Here is a 13,629-nt window from a genome sequence, read left to right as displayed (position 1 = left end):
AAAAGAAGAAACAAATAGATTAAAGTTAGGAAACAATTGTTTTGAAGAACAACCAAATTGAGAAGATTCAAATTATCCCTTTAAAATATTATCCCATTTAAATTTATTTATTATTAAAAATTAATAATTTTCTATTTCAAAATATTATATCATTCAATTTATTATTACTAATAAATCAGATGCATTAGGTAGTAAAAAATAAAATTAATTCATTTAATTTCTTTGGCTATTAGGTCCTGATCTTCCCCTCCAGTGTTTCCTAAGTAGGACATCACGCAGGGAATCGTATCGATCGAAGTCGGTGGAAGCACGAGCCGACGGTGACGATGCCGAAGAAGATGGGCGTGAACACGAAGGCAGAGGAGGCGAGAGCCCGCCGGAGCGCCGCTGAAGCGGATCGCAAGGAACGGGAGACCAAGGAGAAAGAGGAGAAGTACTGGCGGGATGCGGAGGGTTCCAAATCCCGTGCTTCAAAGAAGCGGGAGGACGAGGCGGAGAAGCGTGCGGAAGCAGCCGCTCGCCGCGCCGAGACCCGCAGGATCGCAGAGCAGGAGCAACGTGATCTGGAGGCCGCTGGACGCCGGCCCGACCAAAAGGCTTCCCGCGTCTCGATTCCGGTCCCCAAGGTCACTGAGGCCCAACTCCAGCGCCGCCGCGAGGAGGAACAACAGCGCATCCTTCAGACCTCTGAGGTCGCCAAGAAACGCCAGACCCGAACCGCCGACGAGGAGGAGTACCACCGGATCGTGATGGTGGAGAATACCAATCGCGATGACTCTATCATCGAAGCCCATAACGTAGACGAGGCGATTGCGAAGATGGTTCTTTCGGAGCCCGCTTTACCTGCTGATCGTCATCCAGAGAGGAGGCTCAAGGCTTCGTTCAAGGTATTCGTTCCTCTTTCTGTTGTGATTTTGACAAGATTTGCAGAAAATTTAGCAAATTTTCATGTGACACTAGGTAGCTGTGTGAAGTTTTGACAAACTTGATGTGCGTTTTTGGATGCGTATTTATTGTTAGTTAGGGCTGTAAATAACTCAAAGTTCCCTTGCAAGTGTGATGTTTAGCTTGATAAGGGTTTTATGTTTGTTCAATATGCACAAGGTCAATTAATGAACGAGTTTGAACAATTTATTAAACTAAATGAACAAACTTAAACACATATGTGTTAAGTTTTCAGCTTGTTAATGTTTGTGAAGAAAGATTGTGCATTGTTCATGAAGAATGTCCATGAACATGCTTGTGAACTATGTCCATCAATAAAACTCTTATTAAACATATAAATAAAAACAACTCTCAAAACGAACAAACAAGCTTGTAATATCTAGCTTACTAACAACTAAACAAGCTTAAAAATACAAAAATTTTAAATAATAAAAAAAGCTTGAAGTAAGAGCTTGATAATATCTAAATGCACCAAGCTTAAGTCAAACCTAAGCCAAACTCAAGCTAACAAAAAGAAAAAAAGAAAAAATCAAGCTAAGTTTGAACAACCGTTTTAGTTACTTGGTAAATTTTAAGCTCGACTTGGCTTGTTTATCTTATCAAAGAAGCTTGAACAATACAAAACTTGTTTTGACTTGCTCATTTACAACCTTATTGGTAGTCATGTTCTTTTTTCCTTAGATTCCATTTTCCTTAGTGGATTTAAGATATCATCACGTTAATTACTTGGAAAGGCTGCAACTAGTCTCTGTTTCTAGTCTTAATTTCAGAAGTATCATTTGCTTTCCGAATTGGACATACTTGAATCTACTCAAATGATTTCTTCCTTGGGATGGAATGGGATCCATTTGTTGCTATGACAATTTCGTTGACGGATACTCACCAACATAGAGCATGCAAATGATAGCTAAAGAAGCATATTTTATTTATAAATTGTTTATGTACATATTGAAGAAGGAGAGCCTTGGCGCAAGTAAAGTTGCTGCCGTGTGACCTAGTGGTCACGAGTTCAAGTCGCGGAAACAATCTCTTGCAATGCAGGGTAAGGCTACGTATAATAGACTCTTCCACCCGCATTAGTGGAAGCTTTGTGCATCGATTTGCAAGCCCTTAGGGCATAACACAGACGGTGGGCGCATGACATCTCTGGCGTAATGTCCAGGGGTCGATTCTGAGGAACTAACGACCTGGGGTTTACCCCACCATGCGCCTGATGCCTGTGTACCTGCATGTACCTCCCTTCATATCCGTGGGGCCGACACTAGGGGGCCGTTAATGTAGCGGATCTACATTTTTTTTTTGCATCGATTTGCTTTTTTTTTTTTTTTTTTTTTCTTTTTGTTCCTATTGAAAAGAAGGGGAGCTTTGGTGTAACGGTAAGGTTGCTACCGTGTGATCTGAGGTCATAGGTTTGAGTATCGGAAATAACCTCTTGCAAAGCAAGGTAAATCTGTGTACAATAGACCCTTCTTCGGGACCTACATTGGTGGGAGCTTTGTGCATGCATCAGGTTGCCCTTTTGTACGTATTGTAGAACAATTAACTAGCACCTATACTATGAGAGAATAATGTGCAAAAAGAAAAGAAAACAAGCAAGGTCTTTGAAGATTAACATGAAAAATCTCCTTGAGATGCAATAACCAAATGCATGTTCACAAGAGGTAAATTTTTAGGCAAAAGCAAAAAAGGAATGCAACAGTATGTATGATAGCAAAAAGGGTTAGTTGCATGGTAACATGTAATGAATAAATATAACAAATTATGTAGTAAGAGTAGTCTTTTTATGATGCACCATGTTACATTATTTTAGTTAGTTTTATTTTTTTGAGCAAACATGAGCCTGATGAACTTGTGGGTGACCCCTACACTTTAAAGCAATCAAGAGGTACACAATATATGCTTAATATCTAATGTATACCAGTTCAACACTTACTAGAGACTGAATGAGATTACTGGTAATATGATGCTTGTGGTTGCAAGTCATCAAGCTAGTCTAGGCCCTAATCAAGCATCCATTTTATTTGTTCCATTTGGCATATTTAATCATGTTTTCTGTTATATCAAATAATCATTCTATTGGTTCTAGTTAGCATCTTAAATGTTATATTCCATAGTACGTAATCAATAGTAAAGAGAATAGTATTAATATTAGTCATATGCAATGAAAGTTAAGCAATTAATAAGCTTAAGGAAAATATGCATAGCATGTAACTTGCTGTTTGAACAATTGGTAAACATAATATATATATGAAAGAAGTATATCATGGATAAAGTGAACCTTCTTAAAACCTTAAGAAGGTTAAACTTGTTTTTTCATCAAGGTTTCTAAATAAGATACCACCTGACGTAGTCAAGGCAAAGAAAGGTTTTCAACCCAATAGTTATTTAGAGTCAGCCCATTGTAGGAATAGATATTGTAGCAACAAATATATTTTAGAGTAGCTCGTTAATAGGTAGGCACAGGTCCTATTAAACACCACACTATTGACTAACGTTAAGGAATTGACCCCAATTATTTTAGTTAAAATCATTAAATGATGAGCCTTAGAATCTTGTCTTCTCCACCAATATTTATTATCATAACTCTCCTTTTAATAGAAGTGACAATCTAGTTGGGTTGTCAAGACCTAGCTTGATTCGGTCTAGTTTGGGTTAGGCTTGACACATGGTCTAATAGGGGTTGGGTCATGCTGAGCCTGATATGATTCTTGGGCCAAGCCAGGTAGAGGTCACTCGACCCATGGGCTGAGTTGGGCATGGTTTGATCACAGGTCGTGTTGAGCACGTCATGTTCCTAGGCTGAACATAGCCTCCATGTTGAGCCTAATCCACAAATTTTAAAAATATATATTTTTTTTGAGAATGATAAAAAAAAAATTAAAATGAAATTGGAAGATAATTTAAAAATTATAAAAAGTTTAAAATATATTATTAATTTTATATTTATTTTCCCCTTTTTTGTATATTATTTTATTTAAAAAAAAGCCTGGTTGGGCCTAGGCTAGCTTGAACTCATGCCAGGCGTTACGTGTCGATTACTGCCGAGCTCTGCCTAACATGTCACCTGAGGAGGTTGACTGATCTTGGTTAGCCTGTTTTGCTACCTCTACTTTTAACAACTCCTTCCATGGAGCATCACTTGACGACAATTATAGCAACTTAAACTCTTCGATTAGGTAAACATATCTAACTTGTCAACCGCACTCATTTTTGTACAAGAATCAAGAGGTTCAATTAAGTTTTAAAAATTCTTGCTATAATCCTCATTCTATTATTCAAGCAGATAGAGATCATCCTTTTTGATTTCCCCCTCTTTTAAAGCTCTAGAAAAACACCAAGATTTTTCAATTTTGGGCTACAATGACAAAATGCATGAATCATAACTCCTTAAATCCTAGGCCATTATGGAAACACCTCTATTTGATGGAGTAAGACCCAAAACCCAGAGAGAAGGATCCTACCTCTTTACGCACTTGATTCACTGCTGAAACACTGATTAATTCCTGACTATAAGAACACTATTGTTGTTATCCACATGGTTAATGCAGACATAAGATGGAGTTCACATTTTTTAACATTTTTTTAATATTAGCTTCATAGTCTTTTTAATCAAGTGGTTGTACCGTCATATTCCTACTCTTATTGGTTGTTTATGTATACATCTATTTCTCTGAATTACCATCTTGTGCATTGTCAATTCTCGTGTGGGATCAACATCAATTGTGTTACTAGTATTAGAACTTGAGTGTATCTAATGAATTTTCCTTAATTATAAGATTACTTCTTTCGGTGGATTTCCCTCTGTCCTTATCATATAATCTACCCTACTTTATAACAGTCATTACTTTCAATGGTGTTGTGGTAATTTATGGGAGTTAGTTCAAGTAAATTATAGCTTGAATTGTAGAGACAAGATTTACAAATTTTAAAATTATGATAAATAAAACTAAGGTAATGTATGAAATGTAACATTACAATGCTAAGGTTTGGTTTCTTTGGATGGTTTAAAAGGAGAAGATGGGGGAACAGAAAGAAAACAAAACAAAATGAATATGAGTGATCCATAATCGGTGTGCTAATTAGTGATTCTTTTTGTCTCCCCCTTTCCCCTCTTCTATTTTTCCACTCTAGTAAGCCAAGCCTAAATGGTGAAGGCATAGATAAAGGATAGATAGAATATTCTTATAAGAGGTTTAGATATATTGATGCAATTGAGTTAGGATTGTGTGAACCCAACCACACTTTTTGAAAGGTCAGTGATGAGATAAACTTGTGAGTGATCAAGCTAAGAAAATGAGGCAACAAATCCTAGTTAAATGGCTATATCAAATAATTGTATAATAACACTGATATTATTAGAGATCTGTATTATTTTATAATGACTAATAGTTAAACATATAATCATTTACCTTAATACTTTGATAAAATATATTATAATTATAATCAATATTGATGGTTTCAAAGTAATTATTCGAGATTCATAATTATTCTTTCTTATATTGTAATTAGATCGTATTGAACTTTTAATTCAGTTGATCTTTAAGTTTTATCTTAGCTTATTGTAATATCACGAACCATGATGGAATGTTCATTGTTTGTACAGGTTCACTAATATATACATATAGTACAAATACAAACTCACATCTTGTTTATGTTGTAAGTAGGAATGTTAAATTGAGATGTGTGCACATTACGGTATATGAAAACTACTTAATGTTAGAACTCACTGGCATATATTATATAATATATACATATATCTAGTTAAGACAACATAGATATATTGATGAGGCTCAATAATTATTTTACTAGGTAGTACGGTGTTATAACCTAATCTTACAATCTGAATTCCTAATCCCTCTTATAATGCAGGTAAGAAAGAAAGTTTTGATGTATTTTCTCCTTCCCTATTCCCCCCTACCTCTCTTGTAACTCCTTCCAATGTCCGTCCTTCATAAACCATCTCTTTATGACCTTTACACTTGCTAGTTCTCAACACATGATATGTTTTCACTTGCTTTGTCTTTTTATTGCCAACTTTTGAGCTTGCATGGCAACCATAGCACCACTATCTGCCATCCATTCGTCTCATGTTTTTCCCATGTGTGTAATTTCAACTATATTTGAGTGTGACTATATTTAAACTTGGTCATTAGAAAGAAAAAGAGATTTCAGTAAAAATTGTAATCGAGCATGAAATTCTATGTTCATGCATGTTTACCAATTAGATTGTCCTTATTAAGTTAGCTAAAATTATGTCCAAGAAACTCATCTTATTCATTTGTATATGTAATAGATAATTTAGAGTCTTAAAATTTGTAAAGCATTAAAAAAAGTTATAGTAGCATGCATATGTTGCACATGTATTTCATATTTGTATGTACATGCATTATAAAATTTTTATATATCTGAATAAACAGACTAAATAAACAAGATCATGAATGGGCTTGTTTTTCTATTCATGAAATGTTCGTGCCCTGTCAACTGATTTATCCTCTAGCAACTGATTTAATCTTCCAGAATCATGCCTTGTAACAATCACCTTTTGCATCTTGAATGGACAATAAAGGTTATTGTGCAATTAAGTTACCTAGTAAGTTTCCTCATAGATACTTGATTCATTGAAAATTGGTAGGAGAGAGTGATAAACAGAATATAGGAGCGACCAGACTAATTCTCTTTGCCTATTAGAGTGACCCATCTGCTAGAGTAGGGCTACAGATATGGTAAACAAAAACCAAACATATGCTTCTAACCTCCTGAATTTCAACTCCAGAGTTTGTACCCATAGACAGAGAGTATGAGAACGCTAAAGTTGTAAAACCAAGACATTGAGATTGAAGTTAGTTCTGAGCAAATTTGAAAGGATTCTTCGTAGCAGAAGCAGAGGAAGGTGTAGCATGCCTAGACTTGAAAGAGGAAAGATTCATGTCCATTGCAATTTGCAAGATGCATGTTGATTGCCAAGTTACTAGGGATAAAGTGACCAAGTAGGCTTGGCCAAAGATAGTAGATTCATAAAAAATTATAGCACATATAGAACAACGGTTAGATCTGCTATATTATATGGAGTTGAATATTGGGCTATGAAGTGAGCACACGAGCAGAAGATGGAAGTCACAGAGATGAAAATATTAAGGTGAATGTGTGGGCATACGAGGATGGACAAATAAGAACTGAAAACATTAGAAAAAAAAGTCAAGGTTGAAAACTCTAAGAGACACATCTAAGATAGTATGGATATGTACTTAGGTGATCAATAAATGCCTCAGTTAGACTATGTGAGACTTTATTGAGGAAAAGGAAGACAAATAAAAAGACTTGGTTAGCAATGATAAAATAGGAAAAAATTTGATTTAAATAAAAATGATGATATAGGCTTAGGAGAATTCATATAGTCGATCCCACATAAAAGTTGGTTGTTGTTGTTGTTGTATAGAACAGGAGAAAGAGGTAAACATGAAATAGGATTGACCTGCAAGATTGATATTGGTAGGAAACAATAATATTGTGAGGCTAGAGATGAGAGAAACATTACCAAATATTAGGCTATGAAGTGAGCACACAAGGAGAAGATGAGAGTCGATGAGAATGTTAAGATAGATGTGTGGATATATGAGGATGGACATAGAAGAAATGAGAACATTAGGAAAAAAAAAACAGGGTTGCACGGGGAAAACTCTTAGAGACACGTCTATGATAGCATGAACACGTGTACTTAGGCGACTAATAAATCTCAAGTTACGCTGTGTGAGACCGTAACAAATACATATTAATTGAGGAAAAGGGAAATAAAAAAAGACTTGGTGAGCAATGATAAAAAAAAAATTGATTTAAATACAAATGATGATATAGGCTTATGAGGATTCATATAGTCAACCCCACTTAATATGATAAATACTTGGTTGTTGTTGTAGTATAGAACAGGGATTGATCTGATTAATGCCCTTTGCAAATGAGAGTGACCTATCTGCTAGACTAATGTTGGTAGGAAACGATATTAGTGTGAGGCTAGAGATGAGAGAAACATTACCAAATATATGCTTAAAAATTTCTGAATTTTAAAATCCAGATTTTTGAACAATAGACATGCATTTGGCAACTATTAAAAGTACCATGAACTAAAAATGGCACAGACTGAGATAGTAGTTTACTGTACTGGAAGATTAACTTGCAAGATGACAAGTTGTCGAAGAAGCCAAGACTTTAGGATTGAAGCTGGCTCTGCTATGAGAAAATCTGGAGTACTCTTCACTGGACTAACAGAGGTAAATATAGCATACCTAACTTAATATCCACGATCTCAAGTCGATGCTGAATTGACACTGAATGGATGTACTGGAACATAGTTGCATCTTAAGAAGCTTGAGTTGAGAGGTTCAAAAGGCCATTTTCAGATCAGGAAGCTGGAGAATAACCCTACTTAGCCAGCAGAAGCTAGAGCTGCTGGAATCTTAGAAATGTAGACATAGCAGACAGGAAGGAGAAGAAATGTTGTGTCAAGCAGATGCTGTTGGAATCTAGAGATGTAAACTTAGCAAATGGAAGGAGAAGATAGAGCTGAGAACCAAAGCATATCTACAGGGAAGAGATGAGGATTCAGATTGTCACGCCTTAGGAATGTAAATTCCTGTCTCAGTAACTAGCAATAATCACTGAAAACTAGCAGGATTTCTGCTACAAAAATCTTCAAGATTTTGCTGAGAGCAAGATTGTGAGCAGAAATTTGTGGCGGACTCCATGACTCCTCGAGTCACTGGAAGTGTACTGGGAATAGCTCACGTCCATGCAGATTTGGAAAATTAGAAGCCTCAGGAGATCGTAATGAGGTAGATGGGCAGTTCCAATATGATGTTGTAATCTGGAAAATTAACAGGCTTGTTTTTTTGGCAGTCCCGTCTACCTATATATAATGTTTTAAATTTACACCCCTGTGATTTGTATATTAACAAATAGATCCTTGACTATTTACAATTATGTCCCTAAACATTACAAGGAAAGTGATGGGGATAGGAATTTAGGAAACAGATAATTTGTCAGTTTATTTAGTCATTAGCATAGTGTGATCCCTTGTCTAATGCCTAGATATAGGCATCTATTATACTATGTCATTTACTCCATAATTCCAGTACTTCTGCATCTGTTAGGTATTTCTAATGATATTACCGTAAGGAATATTGCTCAAATATCTTATGTGGGTTTTGCTCTCTACTTGCTATACACCAAGATTTTCATGGAAGCAGGGCTAAATAATTTTTAGCTATTATGCTTGTACTAAGTTATATTTTCTTGATTTTAAATCTGAAATCCAGCATTTCATTTTTATAAACATAAAACATTGGTTTCTATGAAAATGTTTAATTACCTTTATCGATATCAAAATTCAAGATATGTACCATTTTAACCTGTAGAATCACATATATAATGCCACCTTGAAAGTTATAATGATAGTGGTGTCCATGCTCAACAAAGGCTTTTGCTTACCCTTAAGAACTGTAATTTGTAATTAAGGCATAGTTCAATTGATTTAATATATAAATATAGCACAACCTTTTAATGTTTTCTTGAATCTTCCGCAAACTTTCATTTTTCTTTTATCTAGCACAACATTCATAGACCATGTTGAAATCTAGCATGTGTTCCATCCATCCACCATTAGAATGTTGATGTAACACTCACGTGACATTAGGCCAATTCTCCATCCACTGTTAGAATGCTGATGTAGCACTCACATGGCATTTGGTATCTGTATCACCTTATGGACAAAGATAGTTTCAGTGATGTTCACTACAATATATAGAAACTTTTGATCTTGATGAAAAAAAGACTTAAGCACATGTGTGCTAAATTGGCCTAATGCCATATTAGTGCCATGTCAACTTTTTAGGTAGTCAGATGAAATTTTAATGGCTGCCAGATTCTTACATGATTTGAAAAAAATAAAAGGCTGTGCTAAATTTGAGAAAAAGTCAAAAGATTGTGCTAGTTTTATGTATTAATCCTAGTTCACTTCCAAGTGAATCCTTCATAAGTAATTCAAGTTCTATATTGTCGTATGATTTTCCACATGTTTGAGCTGTAATTGTTTATTAGATTCTAACCAATGACTCTTTTTTTCTGTCAGCTATCTATATTGTTATGATTATTACTATTTTTGTATTTGCATGTTGTTTAGTCTCAATAATTCCAATGGTATATTATTAATGCATTTTATTAAGACACTGCCACTTTGTAAGGTGCTTTATTCTTGAGACAGTGACCAGATTTCCGTTGCTTTTTTGTCATCAAAACCTTCCTCATGCATGAAAAACTAGTCATCTCTGATGGATAAGTTTTGTCATTACATGCTAAATAGGAAATTATATTTCTGATATTGTTTGCATATGTAATGAAATCAGGTTATGGTATTTGTTGGAGAGGCTTTACTTGTTCAGGAGCTTTTCGTTTGATTAGTTTCCTTTTAGTGTTTCTTGTTATTTGTCCTTAAATGTGTGTTGATATAGGCATTCGAAGAAGAGGAGCTTCCCAAATTGAAGGAAGAGAAACCAGGCCTGACCTTTAATCAGTACAGGGATATGATATGGAAGCTTTGGAAGAAATCCCCTGACAACCCCCTCAACCAGGTATGTTTGCAGAGAAATATTTTCTAAATTTTCCATGCCCAACATTTTACACAGATGATTTAGGTATTGATCTACAGTATGTTTTAATGTTCTTAACAAGATGAAGTACAGTTTTTATGAACTAGGCTCATAAAGATCTAGATTAATCATTAACCAAACTTGACCTTATAATTGACACCAGTAAGGTTTTTTTTGTAAGTCTGTGGTTGTATACTTCAATGCAGATGATATGCAGCCTTGAACTAGCTAATACAGCTGTGAAAGCATTAGTGAAATGATTCAACATGGCTTTGGCAGTATTTTAATATTAGAATAACATTATAATGTGATGTAAGTATTAAAGAGTCATAGTGATATGATATTGTAGGTTTTTTCACCTACTTTACTTCTATCGAGACCAAATATGTTTTCAGGAATCACGATGTATGATTATAGGAATGAGAACGAAGATAATGTAAGTTGATTTACGAGTATTGTAGTGTTTTATGCTCTACGGCACTAAAAGCCAGTGATTCCAGTTGACCTTAGTTGTTTCTTCCTATTATTTCCTGTAATTAAGTCTTAATTTCTAGTGTTAATCTTTCCTTAATTAGCAAAAAACTAACTTGTTTTCTTTAGTAAACAATTATTTACATATAGCATGGATATGGTGCGTCTGTGTGCACAAACACACCACGCATGTGTCCTCACACTTGCACACATGTACGTGTGAGCAAGTGGGTAGGTAGGTAGACGGGCAGGCTAGTGAGTGGGTGCATGTATGTTGTGCTGGTACCTTTTTTTTTTTTTTTTTAATTCATTGGCCGCAAAGGTGAAACCGTCATCTCGGCGGCCCCTCCAGGGCGACCCTCCACCCTCTAAAAGGGAGGTAAATTACAAGGGTGTTGCCCAGCAACAGCAGGGCATGCAAAGGAGGAGTTGAGGCAACCAATGGGGCATTCCAGACACGTTGAGAATCGATCTTAAGCCTATTGATAGCAACACCCTTGCATTAATTAACTGTGCGACTACTTGTTTTTTATTCATGGTGGCAAAAGGCGATTTGCTCGCCTAGTGCCTCCGTCAGCCTGTTCTTAGGCCAATACAGAAGACGTAAATCATGGATGACTATTTTTTTTTATTATTCATCATTTTATTTGAAGTGGAAAAAGAGTCTTCAGTTGTTATTGTTTCTTCTCTCTTTTCAATACAAGATACGGTAACTTATTTTTGGTTCGTCTTTTAAATTTCAGGTCACAAAGGAAAATCAAAAAGTTAGTTGTCAATGATATAATGTCCATTTGCATTGACATATTGCTCTTTTTGGAAAGCATTCTCGTGTAATTCGTTCTTTGGCAGAGTTGCCATTGATAATAATTTTTTAATGCAGACTGGCGTTGCTGGTGCTGCTGACTGACGTTGAGCTATTTTTATTTAAAGAATACAGGTTACTTTTGTTCTCGCCCTCAGTTTCTTGTGCTTTCTTGTGTTTTTCTAATACTCGAATCACAAAGGATGCTTGTTCATTGCTAGGTACGGATTATTTATTTCCTTCATCTGATATCTGAATCGTTCTAGAAGCTCATTATGGATGTAATTTGCTGGTAAAATGCAGTGCCGGTAATGCAATCTGCTCGTTTATGGAGAGATCGGTAGATTTATAAGCTACAAGACCCCACTAGTACTTATTTTCTCCACAGCCACTCAGAAATTGTCTAACTCTTGATATTAAGTGCTAAGATGAGAATGCAGCCTTTTGAATTATGTAAAATATCGCAGTGTCGAGCCATTGTGCCAATACTGCGTTACATGTGCGAACTTTTTTATTCATCCTGTTTGTGGTTTTTTACATGATCTTGATACAAATGAGTTTTGCTTGGAAGCTTTTAGTTGCTCGCAGCAGCTGCAGCCGAATTGCAACCATCCGAATTATAGGAGGCGGCAGTTGTAATTGTTGTCGCATAAAAGTAGGTGATTCTTGGAATTCTCTTATCATGCAACTATCAGGAAGCTAGAAATCTAAATGCGACACGTTCTAAGATGATAATTAAATAGGCAATTTTAGTCACATCAATTATTCCTCTCCTATTTAGTTTTGCAAAGTGTTTTCTAGAATTTGATACAGTCTATGCTTTTGATCTCCCTAACCTTCATGTCTTGATTCCCTTCGTATTTCATCATCAAAAGCCGAGGGTTTTTAGTATTTCACTAACATTTTGATGGTGGTTTTACGACACTATTAAATATAATATTTTATTATATGGAGTTACGCTCCAATGTCATCCCTAGCAGGTTTGGTGAGCTGAGCAGCCCAAAAAACAAACAAAAGTCAAATCCAATCCATTTAAACTGATCTTCTGGTCTCTTTGTCTTAGTCCGCTTTTAGACCAGGATAAAAAGATTGGTAGAAGATAATGACTCTCATCTGTTAACAGATGGAGATTTATTACTCCACACTAATGTAAAGATTAGATCATAAATTGATCCAGTTTTTTACAGACTAGAGGATCCGTGTAGGTACAATCAGTTAAGTCAATTGAGTTAATCTAGTAAAATAGATTAAGTTAATTAAATATATTAAATAGACAAGTAGAGCATACTGTGTGGCTCCAGTAAAGGCAAAGCAGATATTCCATAACAAATAAGATAATTCATACAAGTGAAAAGAATCATACAAATAAATGAGTTGATTATAAATAAAAGTATTTCAGTACACTAGTTATAGGATTTTATTATTGCTTCGTTTCATTCCACTGGTTGTTGCAGGATCGAAAAAAAATAATGCTAGATTGGTAAATAGTATTTATAGTTTTTTCTTATTTTTACTAAATATGAAAAAGCTTTTCGGAGTGCAATTATCCGGTGAAGAGTGCAATTATTGGAGCAATGTTGTGAAAAGCTTTTCGGAGTAGCACGTAAGCACGGAAGTCATAAAAAATTGATTTATCAATATGTTGATCGAGCCATTCTTTTATAAGTTCATCCAGGCATCTCTATTCAGCACGATCTAATTCCGATCTATCCTCGTCATAACTTATTTTGACCTAGGTGCCTCTATTCTTCCAAGTGCCTCTATCCTTACATG

At 35.4% G+C, this 13,629-nt stretch overlaps 1 protein-coding gene across 5 annotated transcripts; it reads left to right on the top strand.

Moving 5' to 3' along the window:
* The first annotated feature begins 228 nt into the window (after positions 1 to 228).
* Positions 229 to 12,395, top strand: LOC121989319 (coiled-coil domain-containing protein 124-like). 5 transcript variants are annotated; one of them, XR_006114226.1, is made up of 5 exons: positions 229 to 887; positions 10,446 to 10,565; positions 11,798 to 11,818; positions 11,935 to 12,077; positions 12,160 to 12,395. XR_006114226.1 is itself a non-coding variant. In XM_042543286.1 (5 exons), exons 1-4 carry the CDS (start codon positions 327 to 329, stop codon positions 11,959 to 11,961), a joined length of 729 nt encoding a protein of 242 aa, XP_042399220.1. In that variant the 5' UTR covers positions 230 to 326; the 3' UTR covers positions 11,962 to 11,991; positions 12,160 to 12,395. The 5 variants fall into 5 exon arrangements, 4 of the variants coding, with proteins under 4 accessions (XP_042399220.1, XP_042399219.1, XP_042399221.1 ...); XM_042543286.1 differs by having other exon boundaries at positions 230 to 887; positions 11,935 to 11,991; XM_042543285.1 differs by having other exon boundaries at positions 230 to 887; positions 11,935 to 11,991; positions 12,078 to 12,395.
* Positions 12,396 to 13,629: the final 1,234 nt, after the last annotated feature.

This window comes from Zingiber officinale, chromosome 6B, assembly GCF_018446385.1.
Source record: "Zingiber officinale cultivar Zhangliang chromosome 6B, Zo_v1.1, whole genome shotgun sequence".
Classification (NCBI taxonomy): domain Eukaryota; kingdom Viridiplantae; phylum Streptophyta; class Magnoliopsida; order Zingiberales; family Zingiberaceae; genus Zingiber; species Zingiber officinale.
The sequence above is the reverse complement of the archived record's forward strand: the minus strand, read 5'-3'. Positions and strand labels throughout refer to the sequence as shown.

Excerpts from the sequence above, each read along its gene's own strand:
- LOC121989319 (XM_042543286.1), top strand. The coding sequence starts at position 327 with ATGCCGAAGAAGATGGGCGTGAACACGAAGGCAGAGGAGGCGAGAGCC. Across the intron at positions 888-10,445 it reads GGCTCAAGGCTTCGTTCAAG|GCATTCGAAGAAGAGGAGCT; the intron begins GTATTCGTTCCT and ends GTGTTGATATAG. Across the intron at positions 11,819-11,934 it reads TCACAAAGGAAAATCAAAAA|ACTGGCGTTGCTGGTGCTGC; the intron begins GTTAGTTGTCAA and ends TTTTTAATGCAG.